The sequence below is a fragment of the Heptranchias perlo genome, chromosome 16, assembly GCF_035084215.1.
Source record: "Heptranchias perlo isolate sHepPer1 chromosome 16, sHepPer1.hap1, whole genome shotgun sequence".
Classification (NCBI taxonomy): Eukaryota; Metazoa; Chordata; class Chondrichthyes; order Hexanchiformes; family Hexanchidae; genus Heptranchias; species Heptranchias perlo.
In genome coordinates, this window is record NC_090340.1 from 52,092,147 (window position 1) to 52,111,762 (window position 19,616).

Here is a 19,616-nt window from a genome sequence, read left to right on the forward strand (position 1 = left end):
GAGGAGACTCACATAACATTTTTTTTAACAAGCGCAATCTGTCTAAATATACAAAGATGAAGGATACCAGGAACTCATTGCACGGTCCTGTGTGTTTTCCATGTGTGTGCAGAGATTTAGCTAAATAAACAACTGACAGAGAGAAAAATACAAAGGCTGTGGAGTCTTCAAAGAGACATCAGGCTGTTATCAGATGGAAAAATATAACTGAAATAATTGCAATTCATGCTACATATATTAAAATATATTTGGACAACATAAGGGTACATTGTATAAAGGTTTTGTCCTGGAAACACCTGTTTCCTAATTCACTCATGTAGGTCATTATGGGTCATTCCTGTCAACTCTAATAAATGTGTTCATTGTTTACACACCATAACTGAGGGTCAACTATTTAAGATAAAAACAGAAAATGCTGGAAAGGCTCAGCAAGTGAGGCAGCATCTGTGGAGAAAGAAACAGAGTTAACGTTTCAGGTTGAAGACCTTTCACTATCTAAGGGTAGGGAAGGTGGAAGCCTTGGTGCTGGCAGTGGACAAGAGGAGGGAAATCCTTTTCTCCCAAGGGGCAGGAAACCCTTCAGGCATCTGATGAGGAGACAGTGGGAGGAGATTGCTCACAATATCAACGTCAGGAGTACTGCTCTAAAAACATAGAATTATAGAATCATAGAAATAGTGTCTGTGCTGACCGAAAAAGAGTTATTGAGCCGAGTCCCACTTTCCAGCTCTTGGTCCATAGCCTTGTAGGTTACAGACCTTTGAGTGCATATCCAAGTACTTTTTAAATGCGATGAGGGCTTCTGCCTCTACCACCCTTTAGGCAGTGAGTTCCAAACCCCACCACCCTCTGGGTGAAAAAAATTCTCCTCAGCTCCCCTCTAATTCTTCTACCAATTACTTTAAATCTATGCCCCCTGTGTAGACTGCAGGAAGATATCAATGGACTGGTCAGGTGGGCAGAAAAGTGGCAAATGGAATTCAATCTGGAGAAGTGTGATGTAATGCATTTGGGAAGGGCAAACAAGGCAAGGGAGTACACACTAAATGGTAGGATACTGAGAAGTGTAGAGGAACAGGGGGACCTTGGAGTGCATGTCCCCAGATCCCTGAAGGTAGCAGGACCTCTGCTAAGAGGTCAAAAAACACTCTATCTAGGCCCCTCATAATTTTATACACCTCAATTAAATCACCCCTCAGCCTTCTCTGTTCCAAGGAAAACAACCTCAGCCGATCAAATCTTTCCTCATAGCTAAAATTCTCCAGTCTTGGCAATATCCTCATAAATCTTCTCTATACCCTCACTAGTGCAATCTTTCCTGTGGTGTAGTGACCAGAACTGTACGCAGTACTCTAGCTGTGGCCTAACTAGTGTTTTATACAGTTCTCGGATAATCTCCCTGCTCTTATTTTCTATGCCTCAGTTAATAAAGGAAAGTATCCCATATGCCTTCTTAACCATCTTATTTACCTGTCCTGCTACCTTCAGGGATCTGGGGACATGCACTCCAAGGTCCCCCTGTTCCTCTACACTTCTCAGTATCCTACCATTTAGTGTGTACTCCCTTGCCTTGTTTGCCCTTCCCAAATGCATTACATCACACTTCTCCAGATTGAATTCCATTTGCCATTTTTCTGCCCACCTGACCAGTCCATTGATATCTTCCTGCAGTCTACAGCTTTCCTCCTCACTATCAATCACACGGCCAATTTTTGTATCATCTGCAAACTTCTTAATCATGTCCCCTACATTTAAGTCTAAATCGTTGATATATACCACAAAAAGTAAGGTACTTAGTACTGAGTCCATTGGAAACAGCCTTCCAGCCTCAAAAACACCCGTCGACCATTACCCTTTGCTTCCTGCCACTGAGCCAACTTTGGATCCAACTTGCCACTTTCCCTTGGATCCCATGGGCTTTTATTTTTCTGACCAGTCTGCCATATGGGGCCTTGTCAAAAGCCTTACTAAAATCCATGTAGACTACATCAAAAGCGCTGCCCACATCGACCCTTCTTGTTACCTCCTCAAAAAATTCAATCAAGTTAGTCAGAAACGACTTTCCCTTAACAAATCTTTGCTGACTGTTCTTGATTAATCAGTGCCTTTCTAAATGACGATTGATACTGTCCCTCAGAATTGTTTCCAATAATTTGCCCCACCACCGAGGTTATGCTGACTGGCCTGTAATTACTCGGTCTATCTCTTTCTCACTTTTTAAACAATGGTACAACGTTAGCAGTCCTCCAGTCCTCCGACACCATGCCTGTAGCCAGGCAAGGATTGGAAAATGATGGTCAGAGCCTCTGCTATTTCCTCCCTTGCTTCTCTTAACAGCCTGGGATACATTTCATCTGGGTCTGCAATTTATCTACTTTCAAAGATACTAATCCCCTTAGTATTTCCTCTCTCACTATGTTTATCCCATCCAATATTTCACACTCCACCACCTTAACTACAATGTCTGCATCATCCCCCTCTTTAGTGAAGATAGACGCAAAATATTCATTATGGACCATACTTATGTCTTCTGCCTCCACACACAGGTAACCTTTTTGGTCTCTAATAGGCCCTACTCTTTCCTTAGTTATGCTATTGCTCTTTATGTATTTCTTAAACATTTTAGTGTTTTCCTTGATTTTACTTGCCAATATTTTTTCATGCCCTCTCTTTGCTTTCCTAATTTCCTTTTTAATTTCATCCCTGCACTTTCTATACTCCTCTAGGCTTTCTGCAGTATTGAGCTCTTGGTATCTGACATTAGTTTCCCTTTTTTGCCTTATCCTACCCTGTATGCTCCTTGACATCCAGGGGGCTCTAGATTTGGGAGCCCACCCTTTTTCTTTGTGGGAACATATTTTCTCTGAACTCTCACTATCTCCTTCTTGAATGCTTTCATTGCTCTGACACTGATTTACCTTCAAGTAGCTGATTCCAGTCCACTTTTGCTAAATCACATCTCAGCATTGGCCTTTCCCCAACTGAGAACGTTAACTCCTGGTCTATCTTTGTCCTTTTCCATATCTACCCTAAATCTAACTGAATTATGATCACTACCACCAAAATGCTCTCCCACTGATACTCCTTCCACCTGCCCAGCTTCATTCCCTAAAACTAAGTCCAGAACTGCCCCCTCTCTTGTTGGGTTTGCCACGTACTGACTAAAAAAGTTCAACTGAATGCATTTTAAGAATTCTGTGCCCTCTCTACCTTTTGCACTGATTCTATCCCATTTAATATTAGGGTAGTTGAAATCCCCTGCTATCACTGCCCCATTGTTTTTGCACTTCTCAGAAATTTGCCTATATATTTGCTGTTCTATCTCCCTCTGACTCTTTGGGGGTCTATAGTACACTACCAGCAGTGTGATTGCCCCTTTTTTGTTCTTCAGTTCAATCCAAATAGTCTCATTTGATGATCGATCTAACATATCAAACCTCCTCACGGCTGTAATTGTTTCTTTAACCAATATTGTGACCCCCCCACACCCCCGTCTCCTTCTTTATTCCCCTCTCTATCTCATCTGAAAACCCTGTAACCAGAAATGTTGAGCTGCCATTCCTGCCCTTTAGGCCATGTTTCAGTAATAGCTATGATATCATACTTCCACGTGTCTACCTGTGCCCTCATCTCATTTGCCTTATTCACTATACTCCTTGCATTGAGGTATATACCATTAAGCACCGCCACACTCCTTTGTTGTCTATTTTCTAGTTTTTGTTTCCTCTGCCTTCCAAACTCGCTTACTAATTTCCAGCCTTCCATTTCCAGCTCTGCCTCTCTCCCTTCTGAATCTACGCTCACATTCCCATCCCCCCTGTTAAGCTCATTCATACCCTCCCTAATAACACTAGTAATCCTCCCCGCGATGATATTGGTCCCGGCCCTGTTGAGGTGCAACCCGTCCGGTTTGTACAGGTCCCACCTCCCCCAGAACTGGTCCCAATGCCTCAGGAATCTAAAGCCCTCCCTCCTCTACCATCTCTCCAGCCACTCATTCATCTGCACTATCCTCCGATTTCTGTATTGACTAGCGCATGGCACTGGGAGTAATCCGGAGATTACTACCTTTGAGGACCTGCTTATTAATCCCTTTCCTAGCTCCCTAAGTTTTGCCTGCAAGACTTCATCCCTCCTTTTACTTATGTCATTGGTACTGATATGGACCACGACCTCTCCCCCCTCAGAATGTTATGCAGCCGCTCAGTGACATCCTTGACCCTGGCACCAGAGAGGCAACATATGCCGCAGAAACTTCCGTCTGTTCCCCAACTATTGAATCCCCTTTCATTATTTCTTTCCTGCCTTTTCTCCTCCCTCCTTGTACAGCTGAGTCACTCATGGTGCCTTGGACTTGGCTCTGGCTGTACTCCCCAGAGGAACAACTGCCCTCACCAGTTCCGGTTAGAGAGCGAGATGCACTCAGGGGACTCCTACACTACCTGCTTGGTCCTCCTTGTCTGTCTGGCGGTCACCCATTCCCGCTCTGCCTGCACACTCTTAAGCTGCGGGGTGACCACCCCCTGAAACGTGCTATCCACGTAGCTCTTAGCTTCGCGTCTGCACTAGAGTGATGCCAGCCACAGCTCCAGCTCCGAAATCTGGAGCTTGAGCTCCTCCAGCTGATGACACGTCCTGCACATGTGGTTGTCCAGGACACGGAAAGCGTCCTGGACTTCTGTAGGGTGCTTTGAGGGTGTTCTCACCCTATTGATCGGTGCCGATATCGGGTCCCCGGTCTAGTCCAGGAACACCTATACCTCACGGATCGGGGTCCGGGAAAAACGGGACTTATGCTAATGCACCCGATGATGGATCACGTAGCCGAATAGCACAGAGAACACACAAACTCGGTGTTTGATTTTTGAATTGGAAGGTTGGTTTTATTGTACCGCCCATGCGAAGAAAATGACGATTAAAATGGTTCTACGCGGTACATTGGGTTACACACACACTAGAGTACACTACCCCACTAAACTAAGAGGTTGGTGGGGACCCTGGAGACACCTATCGCACACACACACACACACATGGTCGAGGCTTGCGCACTTGCAGGTCTGGCTGACCTGTTCTCTCACGTAGGGTTCGTTGGTTTCCCTGGAAACCGCTCTCCTCTCTGGAGAGCTCGGGTGGCGGAGGAATCAGCCCAAAAGACAGGGCTGAGTTGCATGAGTGAGGAATCCGAGAGATAAAAGAGCAAAAAAAGGGGGTTTCGGGCTTTCACTTTTACACCCCTCCCTTACAATAGTTTTTAACGTTAACAAGGTTGATTCAATGTTCGTTTAAAAGTTCTTTCAAAGCCTCTTAAAAGTCCTTGATGGGTTTCGATGGCCCCTCGTCTTGCTGCAGTTGCCTCTCTCGATGGGCTATTGTTCTTCGAATTAATGCTGATTGTTGATCACCTGCTATACAGGGCTCCTTTTGTATCCAACATCCTATGTGTTGATCAGTTTTGCTTTAAAACAAAGACATGGCCCCACCACATCTGGAGATGTGATTCACTGGGTGGTGGCTGTTTAATTCAACCTTGTTTTTTTTCCCACATTCCACTGTGTTTAGTTGATTCGTTTGGTGACCTTTTAACTGCACCTACCATCTTAGAATTTTGGTCAATGGCCAAATTTTACAGACTCAGGGAAAAGGTGAAATTCACTGAATTCTACACTTCCCACATGACACAAGATGTACATTCGAAGGGTCTGAGGTGTCCTGCCACTATTAGATTACTAACTAAACTTACCAGAAATAAACTTAAGACTTCTCCCTGATCTGGACAAAATAAAATAAAACACTCAGCAGCTACTCACCAAGCAGCTCCTTCCCTTGTGCTGACATCACTTAAGGTGTGTTTTTACCTCTCTCTCTGCTGCTCTCACCTCTGGTCCTGCTCTCGCCTCTGGTCTCGGGCCTCTGGCCCCGCTCTCGCCTCTGGTCTCGGGCCTCTGGCCCCGCTCTCGCCTCTGGTCTCGGGCCTCTGGTCCTGCTCTCGCCACTGGTCACAGGCCTCTGGTCCTGCTCTCGCCTCTGGTCTCGGGCCTTTGGTCCTGCTCTCGCCACTGGTCACAGGCCTCTGGTCCCACTCTCGCCTCTGGTCACAGGCCTCTGGTCCCGCTCTCGCCTCTGGTCACAGGCCTCTGGTCCTGCTCTCGCCTCTGGTCTCGGGCCTCAGGTCCCGCTCTTGCCACTGGTCACAGGCCTCTGGTCCTGCTCTCGCCTCTGGTCACAGGCCTCTGGTCCTGCTCTCGCCTCTGGTCACAGGCCTCTGGTCCTGCTCTCACCTCTGGTCACAGGCCTCTGGTCCTGCTCTCGCCTCTGGTCACAGGCCTCTGGTCCTGCTCTCGCCTCTGGTCTCGGGCCTCTGGTCCTGCACTCGCCTCTGGTCACAGGCCTCTGGTCCTGCTCTCACCTCTGGTCACAGGCCTCTGGTCCCGCTCTCGCCTCTGGTCTTGGGCCTCTGGCCCTGCTCTCGCCACTGGTCACAGGCCTCTGGTCCTGCTCTTGCCTCTGGTCACAGGCCTCTGGTCCTGCTCTCGCCTCTGGTCACAGGCCTCTGGCCCTGCTCTCGCCACTGGTCACAGGCCTCTGGCCCTGCTCTCGCCACTGGTCACAGGCCTCTGGCCCTGCTCTCGCCACTGGTCACAGGCCTCTGGTCCTGCTCTCGCCACTGGTCACAGGCCTCTGGTCCTGCTCTCGCCTCTGGTCACAGGCCTCTGGTCCTGCTCTCGCCTCTGGTCCCGCTCTCACCGTTGGTCTTGGGCCTCGGTTCGCTGCTCCTTTTATCCTTTTATATTTGTTCATGGGATGTGGGCGTCGCTGGCGAGGCCAGCATTTATTGCCCATCCCTAATTGCCCTTGAGAAGGTGGTGGTGAGCCGCCTTCTTGAACCGCTGCAGTCCATGTGGTGAAGATTCTCTCACAATGCTGTTAGGGAGGGAGTTCCAGGATTTTGACCCAGCGACGATGAAGGAACGGCGATATATTTCCAAGTCGGGATGATGTGTGACTTGGAGGGGAACGTGCAGGTGGTGTTGTTCCCATGTACCTGCTGCCCTTCTCCTCCTAGGCTTTCGCCTCTGATCCCGCTCTCGCCACTGGATACAATGCAGGAAAAAATTCAATGATTTGACTAGAGTTGGCCAGGTAAGAATATGATTGAAATACCTTCTCATCACAGCTGCACCACTCATTAATTGCAACACTCACAACACTCCCCCTACCACATTGCACTGTGCAGGGTCCAATATATAAGGATAGTGGAGTTAATAGAAGGGTTGTTATTCACTCACCTAGCATCTCGTGAATATCTTCTACACAAATGGTATCTAAATAGCATAATGCACCCATGCGTTTTATATTTTTTGGTGTCACCTTTTATAAAGTGTGGACTACCACCTGTCGGGAAGGTAAGTGAACCTTGTTCCTATATTTAAACCAGTTTGCTTAAGCAACCTTGTCAACATCATGGCAAAACTGCTTCTTTCAGCATCCAATCCATCCTGATACAATCACTTCCGTGGACAGTAAGAACTCCTGGAGTGGAGGTGGTCTAAAACTGGAATGTCTCGAACCACATCAGCGATGGCGAATTTTCTTTAATGGACTTCTGAGGTCAGTAATAAAGATGTCACTGATGGACTTGACATTTCACATTGGTGTGTGATATTGCTTATATTATGAAAGCAATTGCTCCTTGCTTCAATGGCATTAAACAATACCCCTTAACATATAGTTCATTGCAATATTGTATAGTGAAACATAGTTATCATACATGAGAAAGATGCATACCCTGCATACTTAATTGAATACACTATTATTAAGTAGTTCTCCTGTTACAGAGCTTTGCATGAGGAGAGTGCATGTCAAGAATTAGGGCACAGATATCAGCATACCCATGTGATTTTCTGTCCATTTAAACATTTTGCTGGATGTGCTAACTTGTAAAATCTACCCATAAGAATTTTTAGGAAATGGAAACAACTGTTAGGCCCAACACACCCTTCTCTTTGATTTCAGTGCCAAAAACACATTTAATTGCCTCTTAAATCCAACTTTTCTCATTAATAGCCTTTCCTGGCTTAGTTTACAAGACCGCCTACTTCCACCTCCGTAACATCGCTGTCTCCGCTCCTGCCTCAGCTCATCTGCTGCTGAAACCCTCACCCATGTCTTTATTATCTCTAGATTCGAATATTCCAATGCTCTCCTGTCCGGCCTCCCACCTTTCGCCCTCCATAAACTTGAGCTCATCCAAAACTCTGCTGCCCGTATCCTAACTCTGCCAATTTTGTTCACCCATCACCCCTGTGCTCCCTGACCTACATTGACCCCCGGTCCGGCAACGCTTTGATTTTAAAATTCTCATCCTTGTTTTCAAATCCCTCCATGACCTTGCAACTCCCTATCTCTGTGACCTCCTCCAGCCCTACAACCTTCCGAGATCTCTGCACTCCTCCAATTTGGCCTCTTGCACATCCCCGAATTTCATCGCTCCACCATTGGTGGTCGTGCCTTCAGCTGCCTATGCCCTAAGCTCTAGAATTCTTTCCATAAACCTCTATAACTGTCTACCTCTCTCTCCTCCTTTAAGACACTCCCTAAAACCTACCTCATCACCTGTCCTAATATCTCCTTATGTGGCTTGGTGTCAAATTTTGTTTGATAACGCTCCTGTGAAGCGCCTTGGGATGTTTTACTACGTTAAAGGTGCTATATAAATGTAAGTTGTTATTATTATAATTTGTGTAAAATAGTTTGTGTGATTTGCCTTCTTACTGTTAAATCCTTCATTTTAATTTGCGTGTCAATATTTAAACCATTCACTAGAGTTGGCAATTCACCTGCATTGTGTCAATCTGTTTCACAAACAATTAGAAGCAAAATACTGCGGATGCTGGAAATCTGAAATAAAAACAGAAAATGCTGGAAAAGCTCCGCAAGTCAGGCAGCATCTGTGGAGAAAGAAACAGAGTTAACGTTTCAGGTCGAAGATCTTTCGTCAGAACTGGAAGACATTAAAGAGTTCAAGTTTACCCTATCACAGACCTTCCCTTTTGTTCTTTCCTCCCTTTCCCTTTCCCTGTCTCTGTACTTGCTTAAAAACTTTAACTCTTTAACATCCTCCAGTTCTGAAGAAAGGTCTGCGACCTGAAACGTTAACTCTGTTTCTATCTCCACAGATGCTGCCTCACTTGCTGAGCCTTTCCAGTTTTGATTTCACAAACAATTAGGTCACCTTAAAGTCTCCTATCTTTTCAAAGAAAACAACCTCAACTTCCTTAATATTTCCTATACTTTAAGATTCCTGATACCCAGAATCATCTGGATTACTCGGCATGCTATCCTCTCAAATAATGTGGTGTGCTTCTTATGATTAGGACCGCATATGGTATCCATGATTGTGCTGTACTATTACATAATGCAGTCAGTCTTTCTAATATCACAATAACAAGATTATGGACATTGGAAAAAATAAATGTGTTCTCCAAAAGGAATGTTGGTTTCATTTGGGTGTGATTGAACAGTCTTCAAATCACAAACGCCTATATGACTCATTATCTAAATCGGAAAAAATGTTTCCTTCAGGTTGTGAAATGCTGTGCTTTTAGGATTAACTTTAAAAAATAATCCTGTCAGGTTAAATCTTGCTTGAAATGATTGTTCTTAAAGCAAGCAAAGACTTCCTATGGAAGTGGAGCCAACTACCATTCACATAGCTAATTTCCCAAGCTATTCTCACAGTCTAATAACCAGTGTCAACCAATGTTAACAGTAATAACATGTCCGCACCCCCTCACCCCAGCCTTATTAATTCACAGTGTAGTTCTCGGGGAAATAAACACTATTTTGATTTAGGTCATTGGTGTAATGAGTCGTTGGATTTGGAAACTTTCTCAAAAACGAGAAATTCCTCTGAAAGCTCAATGTAATCAACATCTATTTCCAATGATTAAGCTATCTATATACTACATGTACAACCCTGGAATTTAAAACATGGCGCGTAGTTCATGCACTTTCTCTGTGTAATCGGTGTATCTTTTTCCAAATAAAGCCTTGCGCTGTTTTCTCAATTCCCAGCCTATAAATACCCCTAGCAGATTTGTTGGAAGAATGGAAATCCATTGTGTGTGTGTGTGTGTGTGTGTGTGTGTGTGAGAGAGAGAGAGAGAGAGAGAATATGAAGGAGCAGACTTGAATGGTTTGCAATGAAGGGTCTCTGACATTGCAACTTTTTTTCTCCTTCGTAATTTTCATTAGTCCCTTACCGAAAGTAGGTCACATTGTAACCTCTCCACCAGTTACGCTTGTGAAACAATTATAAATCACAAGTAATTTATAATTCTACTTGCTTTATTTTGTATTTTTGTTCTATAGAAAGGGACCATACAGAGATAAATGGACTGAAGAGGAAGGGGAGCTTCTGCATGTCAAGCTTACTTTTATGTGAGTAGAGTAATTTAAAAGCAGCTTTAAAAGAACATGTTTGATTTTTGTGGAACAACTTACAAATGTGCAACACCTTCAATGCATAGGGCCTGAACCCTATGAAAATTTTGCAAAGGGTTTCCCCCAGTCGCTCAGTTAGTTTATGCAGTGAGTAGCTGAGGAATCCTGATCCAGAAGGCTCCACATTTGATTCTTGGTGTGTGCTGAGTTAACTAAATCACATCCAGGCCAGTGGTGAAAATGCTACAATTGCTTTGGACTAGGGAGGGAAAAGTCCAGGGTCCTGCTCCTGATGGCTAGCCAAAGATTCTGAACGGAAATGCTTGCATGAGGACTTTTGAGTAAGAGCAGCTGTGATGCCCCACCACCCTGCCAGCATTCACCAGTAAGGTTCACCTATGCGCAATCCCTAATTAGGAGGGCAGACTGTTGCCTATAAAACCATTCCCCAGCAATGAGTCAGTGCCTTTTGGAGAGGAGGGGACAAGAGCTGGTAGAAAATGTTGACAAGGAAGAAAAACAAGGTTTTATTTACTTTCCAGATTTTTGAGAGTCGCATCTTTTTTTATTGAGAGAATGGAAACAACAAAGCATATTCTGTATGGACCACAGTAAACTGCTGCAGATTGTGGATCTCATTCAAACCAAATAATGAAAACAGCTGTTGCTCACCAGCTGCCAATTTATTACAGCACAAGAGGCACTCTGTCAGCCCATCAGGGATCCTGGAACAATGCAATTTCTCTGGAACTCTGCAAATTTGGAGAAACTTCCTGAATATTCCATTCCAAGTGATTAGAAACAGAAACTGATCCAAGCAGCTAGGGAAAGGGATAGCACACTTCCTCCTCTTCTTTGGAATCTTTGGAATTCTCAACTCCAGAGGGCTGTGGATGTTCAGTATATACAAGACTGAGATCAATGGATATTTGGACACTAAGGAAATGAAACGATATGGGGATAGGGCGGGAAAGTGGAATTGAGGTAGAAGGTCAGCCATGGTCTTACTGAATGGCAGAGCAGGCTCGAGGGGCCGTATGGCCTACTCCTGCTCCTATTTCTTACGTTCTTATGTAGGGTGTTTTGGGGTTGTTCTCACCCTATTGATCAGTGCAGATATCTGGTCCCTGGTCTAGCCAAGGAACACTTATACCTCACAGATCGGGCGTTCAGGAAAACGGGACTTATGCTAATGCGTCCGGTGATGGATCACATTGCCGAATAGCACAGAGAACACACAAACTCTGTGTTTGAATTGAATTGGAATGTTGGTTTTATTATACCGTCAACACGAAGAAAATAACGATAAAAACGGTCCTACACAGTACATTGAGTAACACACACCCGCTACAGTATTGTATCCCGCTAAACTAAGAGGTTGGTGGGGATCCTGGAGACACCTGTCACACACACACACACGTATGGTCGAGGCTCACCAATCCTTTGCACTTGCAGGTCTGGCTGACCGGTTCTCTCACGTAGGGTTCATTGGTTTCGCTGGAAGCTGCTCTCCTCCCTGGAGAGCTCGGGTGAAAAAAAAAGAAAGAAGGGCAGGAACTAAGAGGAAGAGAGAGAAAGAGAGAGAGAGAGAGCTGGAAAAGAGATAAGAGCTAAGAGCAAGAACCAAAGACAGCAAACAAGAGCAAGAGAGCAAAACAAGAGAGAGGGGGGTTTCGAGCTTTCACTTATATACCCCTCTCTTACAATGATCTTCGTCGTTAAATGAGGCACTTCTTCTCTGTTTAAACAGTTCTTACAAAGTCCTTAATAATCTTTGATGGCTTTTGATGGTCTCTCATCATGTTGCAATTACTTCTCTCGATGGGCCATTGTTCCATGAATTCATTCCGATTGTTGAACACTTGCTACACAAGGCGTCCTCTTCATCCTACGTCCTAGGTGTCGATTGGTTTTGCATCAGACCCGAGGCATGGCCCTGCCATGTCTGGAGCAGTTGCCTCTCTCAATGGCCGACTGCCTCTCGAATTAGTGCTGATTGTTGACCACCTGCTGTAGTTTTTGCATTAAAACACAGACATGTCTGAAGCAGTAATTCTCCCACATTCCACTGTGTGATGTTGATTCGTCTGGTGACCTCTCACCTATCCTTCCATCTTAGGATTTTGGTCAATGGCCAAAGTTTTACATATTCAGGGAAAAGGTGGAATTCCCAGAATTCTTACACTTATGAACTGGGAAATGTTCTTATGAACTGGGAAATGGTTGCATGACAACTACTATCTCAAAGATTTAAAAAAAACATCACATTTTAAATCTCATACATCAGAATTCATTTCAAAGTATTGGCCATAGGTTTCACATTAATCTTGATTCCAATTACTGCCTTTGGAGGCTACCCTTGAAGATCTCCCTGGGTTTTTGCATATGGAAAAGCTGCCAATTGAAATTTTCATATAGTTTTGACTGGTGACTCGGCCCTTCCTGAACACAATGGTGTAATAAAGTTCAACAAACCTCAGTGTTATTTGTGAGAAATGCCCTCTAATGATCTCATAATATCTTGTAAAATCCTCTGACTGGAATTAAGGCTCATTATCATCAAATATTTCATGTCCAATTTTCTCCCTGTTAAATTCTGTTGAAAGACAGATGTACATTTATCACATCTTTTAGAAATGGCACAACGAGTGACCTTTTCTGGAGCGCAGTGACAGTTACACAGGCATATGTGCCAGCCATTTTGTATCTAGTAAGATCCCACGAGAGGAATAATGGGTTAATCTAGTTTTTGGGGGCGTTGACTGGGGGAGTAATGTTCTTCGAGTGATGCCAGGTGATCTTTCATGTCCACGTGAACCAGTGGAACAGGCAGGTGGTGTTAATTGTACGCTATGTATCAATTGGGGTTAATTCTACTTAAGTGGTGAGTATCGATTGGGGACTCTCTTGGATACTTTTTATAGGAGAGCTTAGCTAGAGTGTGGGGTGTGCAAGAGGAAACTGTGAATAAAGGCTTGGAAGCAACTAAAGACCAGGCTCTAGTGTTCATTCCTTCACCACATGGCTATCCAGTTTTAACAGGTGGGACCTTGGTTTAAGGCCTGATCTGAATGACGGACATCTCCAAGTATACATCATTCCCTCAGTACCAGACTGGAGTGTCAGCATAGACTATGCTCAAGTCCTGGAGTGGGCCTTGAGCCCAAAGCTTGTGACTCAGGGGTAATAACTCAAACAAGCTATTGAAAGATGTAGATATAATTATTTTTATAACCTTGCAGCAGTCCATGAACTCATGAAACCAAACACTCTTATGTAATTGACCAAATTATTCTTTCCTTGTTCTTTTCCCCCTTTAGCTGGACAGCCTTTTCCACTGTGTTTGACTTTGACACTGACATTCACCCCAGTGCTATGGCTCAGGGCATTGCCAAGGAGAAGTGGAGTAAAAAGTTCTTTGAAAACCTGAAAAAGTGAGTAGAGCTGGTTTCACGTTTAGGAAGATCTTTACATGCATAAATCAGCGCAGCTCTTTGCAAAGTATACAAGAACCTGCGATATGGTAAATAGCAAAATGCTAACCTCATTTTCCAGAATTTCCGCCACTATTCCAAAGTGTACAGTTAGATCTAGGAAAAGATTTTAACTATCCAGTGGATGGTTGAGAAAGCGAGCTTCACAAAGTACATCTGCTACCCATCACCCAGTGCTTTTTAATGTATAATCAGTGTTTTGAGACCGATTGAACGCTGCCATTTTAAAGCAATCGCTGCCAGGCATCCTGAAACTGAGTGGGGGGGGGGGGTGCAGTTTTAACCCACCAGGATGGACGGGAGAGGGCTGGGTTAAAATTTCAAAATTCTGAAATCCACCTCCAACGCGCCCACTTCTGGTTTTAATGGAGGAGGGTTGGCGGACGGGCGGCTAACCTTCTTTCTAGAGGTGGGTCCCTCATTTAAATATTTTAATGAGGCTGCTTTCCTCAAATATTAGCACAGTTTTAAATGTAATGGCTGCGGGCCTGGTTTCCCAGGGCTCAGGAAACCCGACAGCTGAAAGGAGGCGAGGGCTTCTGGATCCAGCAGGTAAGTGCTTTTCCAGCACTGCTTGCGGACCAGGAGGAGCAGGAGTGCTTCCCCCCCCCCACACACCCCAGGCCCACCAAGTAAACCTGCTCCACCGACAGCCCCCACCGCGATCGGTCGACAGCCCCCCCGCGACCGGCCGACCCGGCCCCGCAATGGGCCGACCCCCCCCCCCCCCACCGCAATGGGCCGCCCCCCCCGCCGTGATTGGCCGCCCCCCCCCCTGCCCCAGCAATCGACCAACCTCCCTCTCCCCACAATTGGCCGACCCCACCCCCCCCCCCCCCAGCAATTGGCCGCCCCACCCCCCCCCCACCCGCAATTGGCCGCCCCACGCCAATCTCCATCCCCCACCCCCCCCCCCCCAAACCAACTCGCAATCTCTCCCTCCTACCCTCCTCTCCACTCCCTGGCTGCGGCCTGGTGCCGCAGGCCTTCCCATACAGCAGCCAGCTCGCCAGTCTCTCAATCTGGCTGGCTGCCGGCTTGGAAACAGAAACAAAACTTTGAATGATGTTCTGCCATTACATTCGGCAGGATCGCTGGGTCACCCGTATTTCCAGGTTTCCCGTCCGCTACACCCTCTCCACCCACTTATTTGGTATGGGTGCCTAAATGGACTACTGGTTTCAAGAGCCCTAGATCTAAGAGTGCTTGGCAGCGATTGCTTGCAAAAGAGAACACTCAGTCAGTCTCTAAACATTCAAACTATATAGCACTGAGTTAAAAACAGAAAATGGTGGAAATGCACAGCCAATCAGTCAGCATCTGCATCGAGAAAGGACAATTTAATGGTCTGGTTGGAGACCTTTCATCAGGTGCTGGCTGGCCTGCTACGTATTTCCAGCATTTGCAGTTTTTTTTAAATGTATACAATGCTGAGTGACGGTGTAGTTTGTGAGGACCTCTTTGCCAGACATCAAGTGGAGTGCATCCATTGCAGTAAAATTATTGAACTCTGTGAAGGAGCACTTCAACTAATGACCATTCCTCAAAGGTAGGAGTTTCTTAAGAAAGTAAATGCTGGGTGATGTAAAACAGGATAAAGTACTTTAGATAGTACTTCCTCCCACAATACTGTAATAGTAGAAACAAGAGGTTCAATGACTGTGAAATATTACAAATGTTTTACCAGTTAGTATGGCTGATAATGCAAGTGGAGTTATTAGTTAAGATGCCTAAACATTACAGGTGATAAAAGTTGTTATATGGATTGTAGCTCCTGATTGTAATATTAAATGGCTCAATGATGTTTTCTGATTTCTATAGAAGTAACTATTGGACAATCCAGCTATTACAGAAACGTTCATGTTTACTCAACTGAGAAGGTTGGGTGAACGATTGAGTTGCAGGATACCACATAATTATAAAGAGAAAAAGATGAGACAAATGAGGTAGTAGAAGTGATTAGGTTTTAATGATAAGTTGTAAGAGGAAAGCATTTCCATAGCTTCGAGGTGCTGGGAATGAATGAGTTAAGAGTAGGAGACAGTACAACGCATCCTGATTTCAATACTGTGAGTATAGAGAGAGTAGGAAGAGTGTGTAGGATGGTTTATTTGTCGCTTGGGATAACAAGAGAGGAAAAAGGGAAGCTTATATCAGATACCAAGAGCTCAATACTGCAGGAAGCCTGGAGGAGATTAGAAAGTGCAGGGGTGAAATTAAAAAGGAAATTAGGAAAGCAAAGAGAGGGCATGAAAAAATATTGGCAAGTAAAATCAAGGAAAACCCTAGGATGTTTAATAAATGCATCGATTTGTTAAGGTAAGGTTGTGCCTGACTAACTTGATTGATTTTTAGGAGGTAACAAGGAGGGTTGTTGAGGGTAGCACATTTGATGTCGTCTACATGGATTTTAGCAAGACTTTTGACAAGGTCCTACATGGCAGACTGGTCAGAAAAATAAAAGCCCATGGGATCCAAGGGAAAGTGGCAAGTTGAATCCAAAATTGGCTCAGTGGCAGGATGCAAAGAGTAATGGTCGATAGGTGTTTTTGTGACTGGAAGACTGTTTCCGGTGGGGTTCTGCAGGGCTCAGCACTAGGTGCCTTGCTTTTTGTGGTATATATCGATGGTTTAGATTTAAATTCATTAATAACCATACCCACATCTTTCGCCTCCACACAAAGGTTAGCTTTTTGGTCTCCAATAGGTCCTACCCTTAGTTATCCTCCTGCTCTTCATGTATTTATTAAGCATCTTAGGGTTTTCCTTGTTTTTACTTTTGCTAAATCACATCTCATCTTAGTAAAATTGGCCTTTCCCCAACTGAGAACATTTACTCCTGGTCTATCTTTGTCCTTTTCCATATCTACCCTAAATCTAACTGATTTATGATCACTACCACCAAAATGCTCTCCCACTGATACTCCTACCACCTGCCCAGCTTCATTCCCTGAAACTAAGTCCAGATCTACCCCTTCTCTTGTTGGGCTTGCCAGTACTGGCTATAAAAGTTCTCCTGAATGCATTTTAGAAATCTGTGCCCTCTATACCTTGTACATTGATTCTATTCAAGTTAATATTAGAGTAGTTGAAATCCCCTACTATTACTGCCCCATTGTCTTTGCATTTCTGGGAAATTTGCCTATATTTGCTCTTCTATCTCCCTCTGACTCTTTGGGGGTCTATAGTACACTCCCAGAAGTGTGATTGCCCCTTTTTTGTTCTTCAGTTCAACCCATATGGCCTCATTTGATGATCCTTCTAACGTATAACCATAAGACCATAAGAGATAGGAGCAGGAGTAGGCCATTCGGCCCCTTGAGCTTGCTCTGCCATTCAATGAGATTGTGGCTGATATCATCCCTCCTCACGGCTGTAATTATTCCTTTAACCAATATTGCCACCCCCTCTCCTTTTTTATCCCCTTCTCTATCTCGTCTGAAATCCTTGTAACCAGGAATTTTGAGCTGCCATTCCTGCCCTTCTTTAAGCCATATTTCAGGAATAGCTATGATATCATACTTCCACATGTCTATCTGTGTCCTCAGCTCATCTGCCTTATTCACTAGACCCCTTGCTTAAGTATTTACCATTAAGCACTGTTAAACTCCTTTTGATGCCTATTTTCTACCCTTTGTTTCCTCTGCCTTCCAAACTTGCTTACTAATTTTCTGCCTTCCATTTCCAGCTCTGCTTCTCTCCCTTCTCAGGTTCCCATCCCCCTGCCAAGCTAGTTTAAACCCTCCCCAACAGCACTAGCAAACCTCCCCACGACGATATTGGTCCCGGCCCTGTTGAGAGGTGCAACCTGTCAGGCTTGTACAGGTTCCACCTCCCCCGGAACCAGTCCCAATGCCCCAGGAATCTAAAGCCCACCCACCTGCACCATCTCTCCAGCCACACATTCATCTGCTGTATCCTCCTATTTCTGTATTCACTAGCGCGTGGCACCTGGACTAATCCGGAGATTACTACCTTTGCGGACCTGTTTGTTAATCTCTTTCCTAGCTCCCTAAAATCTGCCTGCAAGACCTCATCCCACTTTCTGCCTATGTCATTGGTACTGATATGGACCACGACCTCTGGCTGTTCACCCTCCCCCCTCAGAATGTTCTGCAGCCACTCAGTGATACCCCTGACTCTGGCACCTGGGAGGCAATATACCATCCTGGAATCACATCTGCAGCCACAGAAACGCCTATCTGTCATCCTTGGTACCATTCTAGTAAATCTCTTCTGCACCCACCACGGCCTTGACATCCTTCCTAAAGTGTGGTGTCCAGAATTGAACACAATATTCCAGCTGCGGCCTAACTAGTGTTTTATAAAGGGAGCAGTATTCAAGTCATGGGCAGACATGAGTTTTATGAATAATTGAGAACATGCAGGATAAGAAGAATGTACTCAGTTCCCGTTTAAGATTTCTGTTGAGCTTTTTTCTTCTGTTTGCTCAGCACTGGGTCTGAAACAAATTTAACTTTGTTGTTGACAGTTGCAGACTGTAATTCATACTGTGCTTAACATTTATAATTCAGTAAATATGAATAAACAAAAGGCTCATACTTTCACTCTGGCCCTGAGTGTCAATGTAGCTTATATTGGCTGAAATAATATTTTTAAATCAGTTACTGCCAAATCAGTCCTTCACTGCAGTTTGCTTAATTTCTAAGATAGGTGACGACCTTGCAGATTGTGTTAACCATCTGATATCTGTTCAACAACTACTTACATTTATATATCACCTTTTAATATAACAAAACATCCCAAGGTTCACATTAGTGGTCAGACCAGTGGGCAAAGCATAGTTGAAGAGGTAGGTCCTTTTTGCATCATAGGACCCAGACTTTTCCATACTTCTGAAGTCCATGGGAGAGGGTTGGAGTTCGTGTTTAGGGAACAAAGTTTGTGGCAGGGACTGAAGACAATGGCTTCCCAATATTTAGTTGGAGGAAATTTTTGCTCATCCAGTACTGAATGTCAGACAAGCAGTGTGACAAATCAGGCAGTGAAGGGACCGAGAGAGAGATGGTGGTGAGGTCCTAGCCAACAAGTCCCTCAACCAACACCAATAATAAAGACTGGCTCTGAAATTCTGTGGGGTTACCCTTGGTGACGCATAGTAACTCCTCAGGAAACTGGCAGAAACCTCAAACAGTGGGGACGAAATTTGCCTTGGGCACAGCGCAAATTGGGCGATAGGGAATCGGCAGCCAATTTTACACTCCACCTGATTTTCTTTTCCATTGAAGTCAATGCTAAAACTTGTACGTATTTTGGCATACAAGTTCTTTCCTTCTTCAGATGTGACGAAAACTTTCTTGTCTGCATTTGTTGAAGCCAAACTACTTGCTTGCTTGATAATTCTGTCTGCAATTATTCCCTATTTTCAATAAATATGCCAATATCTAAACATAATGTAGCGATTTATTTTTCATGCCGGTGTCTGGAATTACATTTTTGGTTATATAATGGAAAGGCATCAAGAATATTAACAGCTGCTAATGGAACTAGTTTTTTTTCTCTCTCAGGCCAAATCATTCTGAGCTTCAGAGTCTTTCTCTTTGTCTATTTTTTCCCCCTTTCTCCTCTAACCTCACGCACATACACACGTACACATATACACTCTTTTTGCACACACACACACACACACACACAGTGTTACATACACATGTATCCTCC

General features: G+C 44.6%; 1 protein-coding gene across 2 annotated transcripts in view; it reads left to right on the plus strand.

The window, feature by feature from the left end:
- LOC137333785 (rifampicin phosphotransferase-like) overlaps positions 1 to 19,616 on the plus strand; it is a 137,436-nt gene that overhangs the window by 14,875 nt on the left and 102,945 nt on the right. For both annotated transcript variants that reach the window (XM_067998124.1, XM_067998125.1), the window contains exons 3-5: positions 7,484 to 7,608; positions 10,372 to 10,440; positions 13,764 to 13,877. In XM_067998124.1, the coding sequence (XP_067854225.1) occupies positions 7,484 to 7,608; positions 10,372 to 10,440; positions 13,764 to 13,877 (308 nt within the window). The remainder of the gene's footprint in view (positions 1 to 7,483; positions 7,609 to 10,371; positions 10,441 to 13,763; positions 13,878 to 19,616) is intronic.